The 18,255-nt window shown below is 34.7% G+C and overlaps 1 protein-coding gene and 1 non-coding gene across 3 annotated transcripts in view; both read left to right on the forward strand.

The window, feature by feature from the left end:
* The window catches only part of ASCC3 (activating signal cointegrator 1 complex subunit 3), a 415,044-nt gene that overhangs the window by 286,010 nt on the left and 110,779 nt on the right, over window positions 1-18,255 (forward strand). For both annotated transcript variants that reach the window (XM_037842528.1, XM_037842527.1), the window contains exons 23-30: window positions 1,964-2,062; window positions 2,998-3,166; window positions 5,121-5,341; window positions 6,823-6,908; window positions 7,553-7,719; window positions 7,825-7,970; window positions 8,093-8,213; window positions 10,433-10,575. In XM_037842528.1, the coding sequence (XP_037698456.1) occupies window positions 1,964-2,062; window positions 2,998-3,166; window positions 5,121-5,341; window positions 6,823-6,908; window positions 7,553-7,719; window positions 7,825-7,970; window positions 8,093-8,213; window positions 10,433-10,575 (1,152 nt within the window). The remainder of the gene's footprint in view (window positions 1-1,963; window positions 2,063-2,997; window positions 3,167-5,120; window positions 5,342-6,822; window positions 6,909-7,552; window positions 7,720-7,824; window positions 7,971-8,092; window positions 8,214-10,432; window positions 10,576-18,255) is intronic.
* LOC119541003 lies at window positions 5,429-5,540 on the forward strand. Its single transcript, XR_005218142.1, has one exon. It is a non-coding gene; the product is annotated as a U6 spliceosomal RNA (small nuclear RNA).

The raw sequence follows: 18,255 nt of genomic DNA on the forward strand, positions 1-18,255 counted from the left end.
GTCCCTGGAATATCCGAGTGGGACCCTCTTCCAAGCCCAGCCCTTCTAGGGCCTCTGCTGAGGGAAGATTGTGCTACATCACAACTGTGCGCTGTCCCTCAGGGGAAGTTCTGGGCTGCCAGGCCATGTAAGTGTGTTCCCAGCCTGCTGTAAGGATGGCTGTATGGGGCCTGTTAATTTCCCTCTTTTCGCACAGCTCTGCCTTCCAAGCTCCGGGACAATTAACTTTGGGTGTGTGAAAGGCTATTGTCCATGCCCGATATTGTGGCATGTGCGCTTGTTGCTGGAAACACTTACTGTCACACTGGGTTTTTCAGTGAGGCTCTGGGTTGTGGTGCCAGCACTGGGGAGGAGCGTTTCGAGCCCGCCAGGAATATGACTGCAAAGGGCGTGGTTATCTTCCCCTTTTGGCTCACCTCTGCCTTCCTCGCTCTGAGACAACTAGCAGCGGGTGCACTAAAGGCTATCTTCCACACCAGATACTGAGACTTTCGCGCAGCCCGTTCCTGCCGCGCTTCACTGTGTGGTTCTCGCTGCCGTATCTGCAGCCACTTTTGGGTTTTTTAAAACAGAACTAGTCCACCTCCAAACACCAACCCATGGTTTCCCCACATCGCAGCGTGGCTGCCAGATATTAAGCATGTTTACTCACTCATTTCAGAATGCAGACTCCCAGTTTCACCAAGTACATGGTCCCTGTGGATTTAGCAGACCTTATCCAGCTAGTGCATCGCTGGAACTGGTGTTCTGCGTCACTTTCTGGCTTTTATCTGATATTTTTCACAGAGGTATTTTTTTGCCCTGTCTCTCCTAGCCACCATCCGAGGTTCTCCTCTTAACAGACTTTTTGAAATGCGTAAAAGCTTCATCTTTTTCACTCTGCTTTCTTCTACCAGTATCCATAATAAATCTCCTACAGTTTGGGTTAATTCATTAGTAAGATAAAGTACTTAAATATTTTGTAGCTAATTCTCTCAACTATTGGCTGTAAAAGAATAGAAAACTTGACTCAAAATGACTGAAAGAACAAGGAAATTTGGTTTCTTGCATAGCATTGGGTCCACAGGTAAAGCAGATCTCAAGGATGGTTGAGTTCTCTGATTAATAATGTCACCCAAGGCCATAGGATCTTTTCATCTCTTTGCCCTGCCGACTGTTGGCTTTAGCTATTTCCCAAAAGTTTTTGGGCTTCCTTGTTCACATTTAACGAAGAGGGGGAAATATACCACCACTTCCTCAGCTCAGAGCGTGGACTGTAAGACCTTTTCTTCAGTCTTCTTGGGCCAGTATTGGTCATATGTCTATCCATAACTACAAGCTGTTGTCAGGAGAATGCCATGAGCTGATTGGCTTATGCTAATCAAAATTATCTCTTGGGATGAGATCACCTTCTCCTTAGTTACATGGGGCAGAGGTGAATACTGAACAAGACTAGAACTTGAAGGGGGAAAAAAGGAAGGAATGGATAAAGAAATATGGTATATCTATCCAGTGGAATATTATTCAACAATAGGAAGATACTAAACTACTAATGCATGCTACAACATGGATGAACCTTGAAAACATTATGGAAAGAAGCCAGGCACAAAAGATCACACATTTTATGATTCCATTTATATGAAATGTCCAGAAAGGGCATTTCTGTAGAGAAAATAGATTTGTGGTGTTGGAGTTGTGGGGGAAGGGTTGGGGGAGTGCTGTGAAATGACTGCTAACAGGAAAAGTTTTCTTTTGGAGGTGATAAATTTGTTCTAAAATTAGATTATGGTGATGGTTGCACAACTCTGTAAATATATTAAAAACCACTGAACTATATACTTAAAGTGGATAAACTTTATGTTATATAAATTATATATCAATAAAGCTGTTGAAGAGTGGGGGGGAATGACTGCTAGATATGCAAATCAGTGTCCCTTATTTGAGTTATAATGTACGCAGTATTAGGATACTGTTTTTCTTCTAGGTCCATGGGACAGTAGGAGAACCCTGGTGGATTTGGGTAGAAGATCCTACAAATGATCATATTTATCATTCAGAATATTTTATAGTTCTAAAAAAACAGGTAAATTTGTATTGTGGATATATCATGTGTTGCTATTTTAAAAAGAAAATATAAACTAATAAAAATTTTTGTTCTTACCTCATTTCTCTGCAATTTCACACTAATGATGTTAAAGCTTTATTTATTCATTAATTTTTATGTTTCTGTTTGGTTTTAAAAGAAAATGATAAATGTTACAGTATTGACATTAACTGTGATCTTAGTTTGAGAAATTCAATTGTAATCTTTATTAAGGCTAGGCTTTCAGAGGTGTGGAATATGGACAACGGGTAGGATAAATAATAAATTTATGTTACATGCACACAGTGCTAAACGGTATTGAATCACAATGAAAAGGGGTTTCCCTTTTTAATTCTCTGTAAATCCCAAGAGTTGCAATTTGATGGTAGCATGTCTTTCACTCTAATGCTTCATTCATAATTGTTCTTTTTATCGAAGAGAAAGAAAGCTTCAGGCTGAGAGTCTTGGATAGGCAACAGTAGAATTTCATAGCAGTGTTTTGTTTAAATTGCATTTGTCTTCATGATTACTTTCTATTTATGCCAAATGATTCTTTTATTCTACTCAAGGTATTACTAGAATTTAAAGAAAAATATTTTTAAAAAATATATGATAACTGAATATGATAAAAATCCTGACAAATTGAATGAAGTTCAGGAAATTCTGATAATGAGTCTAATTAATAACCTGTTGACACATAATGATGTGCATACGTTAATAGTAAGTATAAATTGTATCTTCGGTTACATCAGGTATCCTCAGAAAGGCACCACACACATTTCTGAAGTACTTGAATATCTCAGCTCTTTATAAATCCAAGATGCTGTCTTTGTCTTTGTAAATCTTGCTGTAGATATCATTGTATTAATAATAGGTTAATAAGTATTTAAGATATTAGAATATCCATATTCATTTTAGACTTTATTTCACATTAGGTCATTAGTAAAGAAGCTCAGCTACTGGTATTTACAATCCCAATTTTTGAGCCTTTGCCTTCCCAATACTATATCCGAGCTGTGTCTGATAGATGGTTAGGAGCTGAGGCTGTATGTATTATCAACTTTCAGCATCTGATTCTACCAGAGAGACATCCTCCGCATACAGGTAACATGTTGAATAATTGGTTTGAATCATTGATTTTCCAAAATTGTTGTTTTAATTAATGTTGAAAAGTGTCTGTGTTTTAAAGCTGTTTGAATGAGTCAAAATCCAACTTACTTGTCAATATATTTTGAAAAGAGACATTTCAGAATCAGAAATCTATATATCTATACATTTGTAGAGCTTATTGATGGGCCTTAATTTTTATTTGTGTTCCCAAAACATTAAACTAAGCCTAGTTCATTCCAGTAGTTTCAATAAGCATGAGATTATTTCTGTACTAGTGTGCCTTCATCTTTATTTTTACATATAATTTCTTCATGTCTCCTTTCCTTTTCATTGCAAGTGTCATTTAACCTGTGCTGTCTGTGAACTTTTTGAGATATTCATTTTTCCTTGCATAAATTGCAACTTATTTCTAGTACGTTACATTAAAATGAGTTCTTCTGTAACAAAAAAAAGTGATAATTCTAAGGAGTCATGTTGATATCACTACGTAATGGATTCAGGTATTCCTCAAGTCAGTTTGTGTCCTACAAGCTACATGTACCCTTTAAATTAGTTGTATTCCTCCACACTAACATTGTAAGAGAGTGTGTGATTATCTGCAACATCATATAACTGTGTTTTCCATTGTAAAAATTAACAAAAATCCGTTTTAGATTCTTATAACATGAGCAAATGCTTTTCTGTTTTAACTTGTTAAAGAAGCAAAATTTCATGAATTGATATTTACAATGATACTTTTAATGTGCCCCATGAAATATTCTATTTCAAAAATGTCATGAGACTAATCTTTTAATTGGTATATATTATGTTTATTTTGCCTCATTGAAAATCCTTAATTGGTGAGTATTAGTTTCATAAGTCCTTTCATTTACTTTATAGAAAAATAAAAGTCAATTTTCTTTTCCATATAATTCTTCCAAAGACAAACACCAACTTCCAATTCAAAATAAAAATGTTAAGTCTTAATATCCTTTTTAGGATTCTCTTTCCTTTTTGAATTCTCCTTCTGGTCCTTCAACTAATGTTCTAGAGTTCTTTAACTGATGTGCAGATGCACTTAACAGAAAGAATTAGGCATCTTTTTTTAGACTTGGTACATTTCTGCTAGCTTCTGCCATCCAGTGTCACAAGGAAGGAATAAACACCAGTTGATTTCTCAAATTATTATTCTGCCAAAGGGAAGTAATAGGTAAAAGAGAAATATTTTTGTTTCCAAAGTTATTCATCCTTTTATTGTATTATAATACATCTTGGACTAGGAAGTATAGTTTATTGTAGACTCACTTTCATTTCATTTCCTCAAAGATGTCTTAAACTCCTGTGAAGTTAAATGAGGCATAAAAAACTTAAAATCAGTTTGACCATATCTCTTATTTTTATAGAACATTTTATTTTTATGAATAGGTAGTTTATAATTTTCTGTCTCAGTTTCAACTTTGTACTTATTTTATAATTCTCTCATACAACAGGAACTTTCATCAAACTTTGAGAAGTTTAAAATGTAAATGACCTTTGTAAACATTTTTCTTGATAGATGGGGGAAAATGTCTACTAGTTTCCATTGGCTAGAACAGCAGCTTACTCAGCCACTCTGGACTGGTTAGTTATCTTAACAGATCAAAAGTAATTTATTGTTAGTAACCATTTCAGTGCTAAGCTTTGCAAATGTTTTTCATTTTTTCTACAAAAGGGTTGATTTAGTTTTGTTCCATAATGGTCTACTTTCATATACTTAACATTTAAGTTGCTTTCCTGATTGGAAGATAAAACAGAAGGCTGTCCAGTATGTCAATATTATAAATGGGGTGAGACAAAGTAGTATATAGTAATCTATGTTAACCTTTATTTTCTTTCTAAAGAATTAAGGATTGTTGTAACACAACAATAAAATTCAGTATTGTGCCTATTATTCACTTATTGTATAACAGTGTCTGTTACATCTTTTCAGAACTACTGGATCTTCAGCCTTTACCAGTCACTGCTTTGGGATGTGAGGAGTATGAAGCCCTGTACAACTTCACCCACTTTAACCCTGTGCAGACTCAAATATTCCATACACTGTATCACACAGACTGTAATGTCCTACTTGGAGCACCCACTGGCTCTGGGAAGACTGTTGCAGCTGAATTAGCTATTTTCAGAGTCTTCAACAAGTACCCCACTTCAAAGGTTTGACTGAAAGAATCATATGCTTATATTCAATTAGAAAAGGCAATTTGTAATCTCTGACTTAGCAGGATAAAAATATACTGGCTGGTGCTCACTTCAGCAGCATATATACTAAAAAAATTTGGAATGATAACAGAATAGATTAGTATGGCCCCTGCACAAGGATGACACCCACATTCATGACGTATTCCATAAAATATATGTATATATATTTATATGTGCATACATACATACTGGCAGGACCCAGTGAATAGATATGTCATTCTCTCAGTGAATTTTCCAGAAAGCCAGATATTGCATTGTGTTAGAATAACTGGCACAAGAAAATTTGCATCAAACGTTATAGTGGTCTAGGTGGATGACAGTGTAATTCGTGGTACTCATTGTAAGATATCTACATTTCATAGGCATTTTAATTGTAAGATATCTAACCCATAGCCGTGTTTATATGATTCATAATCAGATCCTTTGACTATGAAGGAAAAGCTAAGACTGTAACAAATACAGTGTAATTGTACTTAGGAAATATAGAGGCAGATTTTACTCCACATTTCCCCAAAACAGCCATATCAGTATTGCAAGTCAAATTGATTTAAGCTTTCTTTAAAAGTAACATTTTTAAATTGTGGGAGCACTTCACATTTGCCATAGATGCATTTTAGGGATGTTGTGATTGGAATTATATTCTGTTCTCCTCATCATTTATGATTTCAGAAATGTTTTAAGTTTGTATTTCAGTGATTTCCAATTTGTGGCTCTTCTTTCCTGCTTAGCTTTAAGTGTTCCTACTTCTTTGTTTCTGCATTATGTTTTTATTGCATAACATAAGTAGACATGTTAATGTAACAGTGGACCTCCTCTCTAAATTTGAAAACTTTTAAAAAGGGAAGAATTTTTTTTCAGTGAATATTCTGTATATAAGTTTGGATTACAAAAAAACAGGTTTTTTAAAAATGTTGGAACCCTTAAATATATGACTGGCATACATTCCTCATTAAAATTTAAACAAAGAATTTATTTCTCTTCCAAATTTCAAAATTAGTAGCTTTTTTTGAAAGAGTTACACATAACACAGATAGCTCTTGATGATAATATGAGGAAAAACATTTTTTTATCAGAATCCTAATTTTCTCTATGTAATGCATTATCTCATAATTTTTATATTAGTTCACATTTGTTAGAAGGTGATTTCATTATAAAATACCTAAAGAAAATGACTGTTGCTTTCTAAAAAAATCTTAACTCTGTCTTTATCAGTATTTTTATGATAGAAATTTTCATGATATGTGTATTTCTGTATTACTTTGGATAAATATAGTTTGAATAAACTAATGACTTCTTCCTATTAATTTTTTTTTAAAACTTAAGACCTACAGTATTAAAACCACACTGTCATATTTTGACAAATTTTGTGGAGTTTACTTGTATTCTGAAGTGCTCTCAGTATTTTCATGGGAGTTTTTTTGCCCTCTTCCTTTTAGGCTGTGTATATTGCACCCTTAAAAGCCCTAGTACGTGAAAGAATGGATGACTGGAAGTGTAGAATAGAAGAAAAACTTGGTAAAAAGTAAGTTCTTTCACTCAAAAGATATGCTTTGAATAAGGACCAACAAATAAAAGAGATGCATAAAACTGTTGAATGTTTTTACAATGATATTCTTAGTCTTCTATTTAAAGGTATGTAACTGCTGTTAAAAGGTATCGGTATTCTTCTTTATGCCCTATTGTGTTTGAATTTGCCTCTGATATCAGTATAAAATTTCAGTCAAAGAAAAGAAATGAAGCTTACACATAATCATATTGGTAATGAATGTTTCCTTTAACTTAATAAGTTAACACTTTCCCTCATTATTCCATCATATGGGGGAGGTAAAAGTTCAACTCTATAAAATCACATAGGGCATAGATTCTATAAACATAATCACATCAAGGTTTGACACCTTGTGGGCCTACATAAAAGTTGGTTGTTGCTTTGTAAGTATCAGTGATTTGAATTTATAGATCCTTTATTTTATAGGAGGAAATTATCTTAGAATTCTTAAGAAACATATATTTTGGACTTAATTCACACACAAAAAAAACTTCAGAAAACAAAGAGAGATAAGGTGGTTTTAACCTTATAAAATTTTATTTTAAAAGAGATCTATTTTTGTCTTTTCATGGTTATATGTTACCTGAAGAGTTAAAGGCATCATTTTTATTCCCCTCCAGAGTTATTGAACTAACAGGGGATGTGACTCCTGATATGAAATCCATTGCTAAGGCTGACCTTATTGTCACTACACCAGAGAAGTGGGATGGAATCAGCAGAAGCTGGCAAAATAGGAACTATGTTCAGCAAGTCACTATTCTCATCATAGATGAGATCCATCTGCTTGGTGAGTGCCACTGTATCTAAAGCCAATTTACATACTCTTACTCTCATACCAGCTGCAGCATCAGGCCTTGTTAAATGATTAATGTGCATTATTCCTGTTTCCTAGGGGAGGAAAGGGGCCCTGTTCTAGAGGTCATTGTATCTCGAACGAATTTTATCTCATCACACACAGAAAAGCCTGTTAGAATAGTTGGTCTATCTACTGCATTAGCTAATGCCAGAGACCTTGCAGACTGGCTCAATATTAATCAGGTATGTGCAGAATTGATAAATCAGGTATTTAATAATGTGGTTTAAGTGTACACATTAATGAGGCACCATGACATTATAAATTTATATATAAAATCATAAATTCTCTTTCTTATTTACTCTAGATGGGCTTGTTCAACTTCCGACCATCAGTACGCCCTGTTCCACTGGAAGTTCACATTCAAGGCTTCCCAGGTCAACATTACTGCCCTCGTATGGCTAGTATGAATAAGCCTACATTTCAAGGTAAGCTTCAGGTTCTTAGATTGAAATACCACATTACCTGGTAACTGTTAAATGCATTCTAAATGGTGTTATGAAAGAGTATACTGCTTCAACTTCTATGACTGTCTAAAGCCATTTACCTCAGTATTGTTAAGGAATACAAATATATGTGGAATAAACTATTGAATATTAGAGTTTCATAAATGATAATGCCTCTGTAGTAGAATAAAATAATCTCTGTAAAAGTGTGTCATTTTTAAAAAGTTAACCAAAGCATTATTAAATTAATCTATTAAGGAATTTTCTTATGGTAGTCCATAGTTTGAACAAATGATAAATAGAAGCTACAAATCAAACAAATTCAACATAATCTTCATTTTATAACAGAAACCATGAAACTTAGAATTCAGTGCTTTTTAGTAATGCTTCTGTTTTTGTGTTTTGCTTTCTACTGTTTTGTTTTGTTTTTCCTTTCTAACAGATTAGGCAAGCAGGACAGATTTAAGTATAACACTCCTATTTTATTGAAACATGTTTTGTTTAGGCTGCATAAGGCCTATTTATTATATCAATTATGAACAACCTCCAAAATAAATTCTCTAATGTGAACTGCTGTTGATTGTGAGGTGACAGTTGTGGGGTGACTTTTTAGCTGCTGTAATTAGCCTTATGACAGAAGCAAAGTATTGATTGTGAGCTAGAGACCAGTCTTGGCAGTTCAGATTATTTACACCTCCACAGAAGCATTGTACAAAATCACTAATGAACAATAAATCTGCCATGAGCTGTTCAACCACACCTGTTCTTGCAGCAGCAAAAATCCATTAAATGTTGAGGTTAAAAAAAGAGCGCTCCATTCATGATTATATGTACAAATGATACCAATATTATACTAATACGGGTATGTTAAACATTCTGTGTCTAGTGTGATATAATGAAGCCTTACCATTACATTCTGTAATTTTCTAATAAACTTTGAAAGAATAAGAAATAAGATAAAATGAGTTTATTTTTCATAATATAGTTGAGATTGTTTATATCTTTATTTAAAGAATGACTAGTTGCATACACATCACTGAAGTAAAATATTTTGTATTATATAAATCAATACTAAATGACTGTAATAGTAATACTTTAGATATGGTATTGGCACAGCAGCTATCCTTACAAACTACTTATTATAACTGTAGCAGATCACTATTTTATCAAGTTTAAAAATATGATTTCATGATAGCTTTATTTCTAACTGCTAAGGGATAAATATAGTCAAGGTCATGTCAACATTTCCATTATAAACCTTGTTTCTTAGCCGGTAAAAGAAACTCTGCAGCTCACATTTCAAACAAGAAATTACAAGGAGGTTGGACTTTTTTACATAAAAATTTTTAATGTCATTGACTTTTAATAGAGCTATATAGACATAAATATAAATTCTGCTTGTACCATCTTATTAGCATTTTGGAGCCTATATATAACACAGAAAACTCATTTCAAGTCAAATGATTTATTTGGCTCTTCAAGCAATTTTTTTAATGATTCGATCTACAGAATTTCCTTCAGTCTTATTACCCAAGTTGTGAAACTACTCATCTCATCTTCCATATGTCAACCATCCATCTGCCGTTGCTCAGATATACATTCTGACCTGGTATTCTCTGCAGTCTTCTTCTACAGTCTCATGTCTTCCTCCTTGAAACCACACATATGTGTTTTTTGGAAATGGAGAGAAAACATTCTTCTGATTTATTTCTTTTACCAGTTTATTGTTACAAACTCTTGATAGCTTACTAGCAACAGGGCAAGGATAAAGGAACTTGTTATGAACTTTCTTAGAGATTGGTCATCATCCTGCAGGACCTGATTCTCTCTCCAAACCTCAGAAGCACAACACAGGAATAGAAAACTGAACCTAAGATTTGGTGTCCATGTACAGCTCTTAATGGAAAGTCTCAGCCTTTGTCTGCTTTGCTCTGCAACTCAGAACAGAGTTCAAAGCAGACATTGTTATGTCTTCCCTGACCCAGACAGTATGTTCATTAATTAGAGTCAGCATCCCTTTTCTTCCTATCATTGGCCTAATATTCTGTCAGATCCTAGAATAATGCTTACATTCCTGATCAAATTAAGAATTCATGTAAATTATATATAACGTTAGTTTTCATGTATCCATTTGATATCCTAAGGAAATTCAAATTCTTATATAAATGGCTTACCATTTATTTTCCTCAACTTTTCAACAGCAATTAGAAGCCATTCTCCAGCCAAACCTGTTTTGATATTTGTTTCATCAAGACGTCAAACTCGTCTTACTGCTTTAGAATTGATAGCCTTTCTGGCTACTGAAGAAGATCCAAAGCAGTGGTTGAATATGGATGAAAGAGAGGTAAACAATGTATTTTATGTTCTACTTCTTATACTTGTCGGATTAGTTTGTATTGTATTGTATTATAATGGAAATTGTATTTAATCATATTTTGTTTTATTCTATACTAAAATAGAATAACATTCTACTTTGAAATCTGAAAAAAAAAATTGAAGAGGAAATGCTTAATACTGCCACTTTAACACAGCACTATTATAGACATTTTGGTCTGTTTTATCCCTAAACATTTATTTTATATCTATATTTATTTTTCCCGTTAGCATCATCACATACGTATTTTTCAAATTCAACAAAGTTTTGTCATCTTGAGTGTTCCCTGCCACCATGGAACTTACAGTCAATTTTGCAAAATTAACTTTAAAAATATATAAAACATCTTTTTTTTTTTATTTAGAAAACATTAAAACATATGTAAAAATAAAAATTCTGGTTATCCTGTCACTCAGTAATAACTACTATTAAAATTTTTAAAAATTATACTTTTCATGTCTATACAGTTATATTCCATTATGTGGCTTTTCCTTGTAGCCTTGAGGTAGAGTGAGAGCTATCATTTTATCTTTTAAATTTAAGCATTGCATCCATAATGCTACTTGTGTGTATACAGGCATACCTCAGAGATACTATGAGTTTGGTTCCAGACCACTGCAGTGAAGTAAATATTGCAATAAAGCAAGTCACAGAATTTTTTGGTTTCCCAGTGCATATAAATGTTATATTTACACTTTACTGTTGTCTGTTCAGTGTGCAGTAGCATTATGTCTAAAAAAACAGTGTACATACCTTAATTAAAATGTGACACAAAACACAAACACGTGCTATTGGAAAAATGGCGCCCATAGATTTGGTCGATGCAGGATTGCCACAAAGCCTCAATTTGTAAAAAAAATGCAATAAAATGAAGTATGCCTGTATACCAAATATTTATTCAAGATAATAATAATATGATCCAAATAATTTTCTCAAAAGGTGTTTTTGTTTGTTTGTTTGTTTGTTTTGGACCTGTGTCATTTAATTGTTATTACCAAATAATCACCCAGATATGTCTAAAACAGTATCTTCACATAGGAGGCAAATACTTGAAAAACAGTATATGGAATACTGACAATTTATTTTATGTGCAGCATCTATTTTAGGCTGAATTTTTTTTTCTCTTGTGTCTTTCCCTTAAAAGTGTTCCAAATGGAGACTTCTCTTTGAAGTCAGGATACAAAGTACATACCTATTGAACACATTTTGGGATATTTCCTCAAAGCATATAGGGGCTGTGGATATAGAACATATGTGACTCACCTGAACTTCAAATGTGAACCTCATGTGCTCTTCTCTGCTGCAGCACAAATCTCTTTCTTTAATTTTAACATATCAGACCTAATGAACTGTGGATAGTTCAGCCATTGTGCATAATCACTTCTCTTCTTCCTATCTTTTATCAGCCCAAGAATTTATGACTAAGACTAATTAAAAACCGTAGAATCTACTTGCAAAATTTTTGCCATATTTATATATTTTTACTTATAAAATAGGACAGCTGGAAATTATGTCGTTTTGCTTTACCAAGCCCATCTCAAGACTAAGGCAACCCAGGCTTTGTTGTGTGTGTGTGTGTGTTGTGTGTGTGTGTGTGTGTGTTTTGTATTTGAGAAGTTGTGAGTTTATGGAAAAATCGTACAGAGTTCCCATGTACTACCCTATTATTAACACATTGCATTGGTGTGGTATATTGGTTATAACTGATGAAAGTACTTTTTTATAATTGTACTGTCAACTATAGTCCATAGCATAACTTAGAGTTCACTGTTTGTGTTGTGCAGTTCTTTGGATTTTTCTGTTTTAATTTTTATTCTAGTAATTTATGTACAACCTAACATTTCCCCCTTTTAACCACATTCAAATATACCTTTCAGTAATACTAATTATGCTCACAATGTTGTACTACCATCACCACTATCCATTACAAAAACTTTTCCTTCATCCCAAATAGAAACTCTGTACATTTTCAGCCTTAACTCCCTATTCCCTCTCCCCATCCTCTAGTAACCTATATTTTTTAAATTCTGACTCCAAGTTTGCTTATTCTAAGTTTTGCGTATCAGTGAGATCATGCAATATTTGTCCTTTTGTGTCTGGCTTATTTCACTCAACATGATGTCTTCAGGTTTCATCCATGTGTTGTCACATGTAGCAGAACTTCATTCCTTTTTTACAGCTGATAAATATTCCATTTTGTGTATAGCCCACATTTTGTCTATCCATTCATCAGTTGATGGATACTTTGGTTGCTGCCGTCTTTTGGCAATTTTGAATAATGTTTCTATGAACATTGGTGGGCAAATACCTGTTCAGTCCCTGCTTTCAGTTCTTTTGGTAAAATCCCGCCTAAAAGAGGGATTACTGAGTCATATGGTAATTCTGTACTTAACCTTCTGAGGAACTGCTTTACCATTTTACTTTCCCACTAACAGTGAATGAGTGTTCTATTTTTCCATTTCTCCAATACTTATAAAAGTTTCCATTTGTTTAATAGTAGCCATTCTAGTGGTTGTGAAATGGTATCTCATTGTGGTTTTGATTTGCATTTCCTTTATGGCTAATGATGTTGAACATCATTTTATGTGCTTTCTGGCCATTTATTTATCTTCTTTTGACAAATGTCTATTCAAGTATTTTGCTCTTTTTTAATTGGGTTGTCTTTTTGTTGTTTAGCTAAAAATTTGTTTATATATTCTAGAAATTAAACCCTTACTTGATATGTGGTTTCCAAATATTTTCTTGCATTCTATAGGTTGTCATTTTAATTTCATGATAAAGCCCTGAGAGGCACAAATGTTTTTAATTTTTATGACCTCCCATTTATTTTCCTTTTGTTGCTTTGTGCTTTGGGTGTAAAGGCTAAGAAACCATTGCATAACCCAGGTCCTAAAGATGCTTCCCTATGTTTTCTTCTAGGAGTTTTATGGTCCTGACTCTTATATTTAGATCTCTGATCCATTTTGACTTGACTTTTGTATATGGTATGAGATAGAGGTCTACCTTTATTCTTTTGCAAATGGAGATCCAGTTTTTCCAGCACCATTTGATGAAGAGACTTTTCTTCCCCAATTGATGGTCTTTACCCCTTATCAAAAATCAAGTAGTCATAAATGTAAGGGCTGATTTCTGAACTCAATTCAATTCCGTTGGTCTATATGTCCTTGTGCCACTATCATGTAATAAGTTTTAAGATTGGGAAATGTGAATCCTCCAACTTCATTCTCCTTTTTCAAGATGACTTTAGCTGTTTGCAACCCCTTACCCTTCCATATAAATTTGATAATTGGCATTTCCATTTCTGCAAAGATGGTTCTTGGAATTTTGATTGGGATGGCATTGAATCTGTAAATCACTTTACATAGAATTGACATCTTAAAAACATTTAGTCTTATAATCCATGAACCTGGAATGTCCTTCCATTTATTTAGATCTTATTTGATTTCTCATAGCAATGTTTTGTGGTTTTCTGTGTACAAGTCATTTACATTCTTGGTTAGATTTGTTCCCATGTATTTTATTCTTTTAGTTGCTATTGTAAATGGAAATTTTTTCTTGATTTTTTTCTTCCAATTGTTCATTACTAGTGTATAGATACCCTACTGATTTGGGGGTTTTGATCTTGGATCCAAACACTTTGCTGAATTCATTGATTAGCTCTAGGAGATTTTTATAGCTTTTGCAGGATTTTCTATATGTAGGAACATGTCATTAGCAACTAGGGAAAGCTTTATTTCTCCTATTGCAGTTTAGCTGCCTTTTGTTTCTTTTTCTTGCCTAACTGCTCTGGCTAAAACATCCAGTACAGTGTTGAACACTGGTGACAGTGGGCATCCTTGTCTTACTCCTGATCTTAGAGGGAAAGCTTTCAATCTTTCAGCATTAGTATGATGTTGGCTGTGGGTTTTTCATATATGCCTATGCCAGTTTGAATGTATTATGTCCCCAAAAACACCATTATCTTTGATGCAATCTTGTGTGGGCAGACATATTAGTGTTGATTAGATTGTAATTCCTTGATTGAGTGTTTCCATGGAGATGCGACCCACCCAACTGTAGGTGATAACTCTGATTAGATCATTTCCATGGAGGTGTTGCCCAGCCATTCAGTGTGGGCCTTGATTAGTTTACTGGAGCACTACATAAGCTCAGACAGAAGGAGCAAGCTTGCTACAGCCAAGAGGGACACTTTGAAGATGCACAGGAGCTGAGAGAGGAGCTGCAGTTTACAGAGACGTTTTGGAGAAGGCCTTTGAAAGCAGACTTTTGCTCCGGAGAAGCTAAGAGAGGACAAATGCCCCAAGAGCAACTGAGAGTGACATTTTGGAGAGAAGCTGAAGCCTAGAGAGGAACATCCTGGTAGAGAGCCATTTTGAAACCAGAACTCCAGAGCAGATGCCAACCACGTACCTGCCCAGCTAACAGAAGTTTTCTGGACACCAGTGGCCATCCTCCAGGATGGTACCCAATTGTTGATGCATTACCTTGGACACTTTATGGCCTTAAGACTGTAACTGTGCAACCAAGTAAACCACCTTTTATAAAAGCCAATCCGCTTCTGGTATTTTGCAAAAAGGCAGCATTGGCAAATCGGAACAATGCCCTTTATCATGTAGAGGAAGTTTCCTTCTATCCCTAGTGTTCTGTGTTTTTATCAAGAAAAGGTGCTGTTTTTGTCAGATGCTTTTTCTGTATCAGTTGGGATGATCATATGGCTTTCCCCCCTTCATTCTGCTAATGTGTATTACATTAATGATTTTCTTATATTGAACCACCCAGGATAAATCCCATTTATCATGGTACATAATTGTTTTAATGTGTTGTTACATTCGGTTCACTAGTATTTTATTGAGGATTTTTTAATGTATATTCATGAAAGGTATTAGTCTGTAATTTTCTTTTCTTGTGGTATCTTTATCCAGCTTTATCTGGCTTTTGTTGGCTTTGTACAGTGAATTAGGGAGTGATCCCTCCTCTTCAATTCTGAAAGAGTTGGAACAGGATTGTTGTTAATTCTTCATGGAATGTTTGATAAAATTGCCCTGTGAAGCCATCTGAACTTGAGTTTTGTTGTTTTCTTGTTTTGTTTTGTTTTGTTTTTTGTTTTGGTGGGAGAGGGAGGGCGGGAAAGAGATTTTTGATTACTGATACCATCTCTTTACACATATTCGTTTGTTGAGACCTTCTGCTGCTTCTTGAGTAAGTTTAGGTAGTTTGGATGTTTCTAGGAATTTGTCATTTTCATCTAAGTTATCTAATTTGTTGGCATGCAGTTGTTCATAGTATCCTCTTACAGTCTTTTTTTTTTCCAGTGGGTTGGTAGTAATGTCATCCTTTACTTTTCTGATTTCAGTCATTTGTGTCCTCTCTTCCTCATCTGTTTAGCTAAAGGTTTGTTGATTTTATTAATCTTTTCAAAGAACCAACTTTTGATTTTGTTGACTCTCTATTGTTCTTTCTATTCTCTATTTTATTTATCTCTTCTCAAATCTCTGTTATTTCCTTCCTTCTGCTCGCTTTAAATTTAGTTTGCTCTTCTTTTTCTAGTTCTTCCAGTTTTGAAGTTAAGTCTCTGATTTGAAATGTTTCTTCTTTTTTAATGTAAGCATTTAGAGCTATAAATTTCCCTCTCAACTCTGCCTTTTCTGCATCCTGAAGGTTTACTGGGTATGATTGTTGTGTATGTGAATGTTATATTTTCATTCACCTCAAGATATTTCCTAATTTCCCTTGTGATTTCCTGTTTAACCCATTGGTTGTTTAAGACTACATTGTTTAATTGCCACACATTTGTTAATCTTTGGTTACTCCCTCTATTATTGACTTCTAGCTTCATTCCATTGTGGTCAGAGAAGATACATTGTATGATTTCAATATTTTTAACTTATTGAGACTTGTTTTGTGACCTAAGATATAGCCAGTCCTGGAGAATAATCCATGTGCACTTGAGAAGCGTATGTATTCTTTTGTTGTTGGGTGAAATGTTCTGTGTAAGTCAGTTAGGTCTAGTTGGTTTAGAGTATCGTTTGTGTCTTTTATTTTCTTATTGATCTTCTGTCTAGATGTTCTATCCATTATTGATAGTTGAGTATTAAAGTCTCCTACTATTAATGTAGAACCTTCAATTTCTTCCTTCAAATCTGTCAATATTTGCTTCATATATTTTGGAACTCTGATATTAGGTGCACTGTGCCAGTTTGAATGTATTATGTCCCCCAAACACCATTATCTTTGATGTAATCTTGTGTGGGCAGATGTTATCAGTTTTGATTAGATTTCTTTGAGTGTTTCTTTGGAGATACACCCCACCCAGCTGTGGGTGATGACTCTGATTGGATATTTCCATGGAGGCATGACCCCACCCATTTAGGGTGGGCCTTGATCAGTGGAGCCATATAAATGAGCTGATGGGCAGACGGAACTCAGTGCAGCTGTGAGTGATGTCTGAGGAGGAGCTACAGCCAAGGGGGACACTTTGAAGAAAGCACAGGAGCTGCAGATGAGAGACAGTTTGAAAACGGCTGTTGAAAGCGGACTCTAGCTCTGGAGAAGCTGAGAGAGGACAAAGGCCCCAAGTGCAACTGAGAGTGACATTTTTGAGAAACTGCAGCCTAGAGAGGAATGTCCTGGGAGAAAGCCATTTTGGAACCAGAACTTTGGAGCAGACGCCAGCCACGTGCCTTCCCAGCTAACAGAGTTTTTCCAGACACCATTGGCCATCCTCCAGCGAAGGTACCCGATTGCTGATGTGTTACCTTGGACACTTTATGGCCTCAAGACTGTAACTTTGTAACCAAATAAACCCCCTTTTATAAAAGCCAATCCATCTCTGGTGTTTTGCATTCCAGCAGCATTAGCAAACCAGAACAGTGCACATATATTTATAATTATTACATTTGCTCATTGAATTGACCCCTTTAACAGTATATAAAGACTATCTTTGTCTCTCATAACTGTGTTTGGCTGAAAGTCCGTTTTTATCTGTATTAGTATAATGTGATGGTTTGGAGGCTTTATGAACCCCAGAACCTCATATTCTTAAAGCTAATCCTTTCTGTGGATGTAAACCTATTATGGGTAGGACCTTTTTGATTAGGTTATTTCAGTGAGTCATGCCCCAGGTGGGTCTTAATCCTCTTATTGGAGTTCTTTTTAAGAGGATGGAATAGAAAGAACAAAATTGAGAGAGAAGGACACATACAGAAGCTGGAGAGGAAGCTACAGAAACAGAGAGGAAGCCACTGAAGCCAGAAACTGGAAGCAACAAAACCCGGAAGAGAAGGGAGAGATCACCAAACAACCATGTTCCTTTCCATTTTGACAGAGGAGTCCAGGTATCGTCTGAAGACACCTTGATTTGAATATTTTCATGGCCTGAGAATTTAAAGCTTGTTAGCTAATAAATCCCCGTTGTTAAAAGCTAGTCCATCTCTGGTATATTGCATTTCAGTAGCTTTAGCAACTAAACATATAGCTATTCCAGCTCTCTTTAGATGACTATTTGCCTAGTGTATTTTGTTTCCATCCTTTCACTTCAAGTCTACTTAAGTCTTTGAATTAAGAGTGAGTCTCCTGTAGACAGCATATAGTTGAGTCATTTTTTTATCCAGTTTTCCAATCTCTGCCTCTTAACTGGATAATTTAATCCAT

Source organism: Choloepus didactylus, chromosome 7 (assembly GCF_015220235.1).
Source record: "Choloepus didactylus isolate mChoDid1 chromosome 7, mChoDid1.pri, whole genome shotgun sequence".
Taxonomy (NCBI): Eukaryota; Metazoa; Chordata; class Mammalia; order Pilosa; family Megalonychidae; genus Choloepus; species Choloepus didactylus.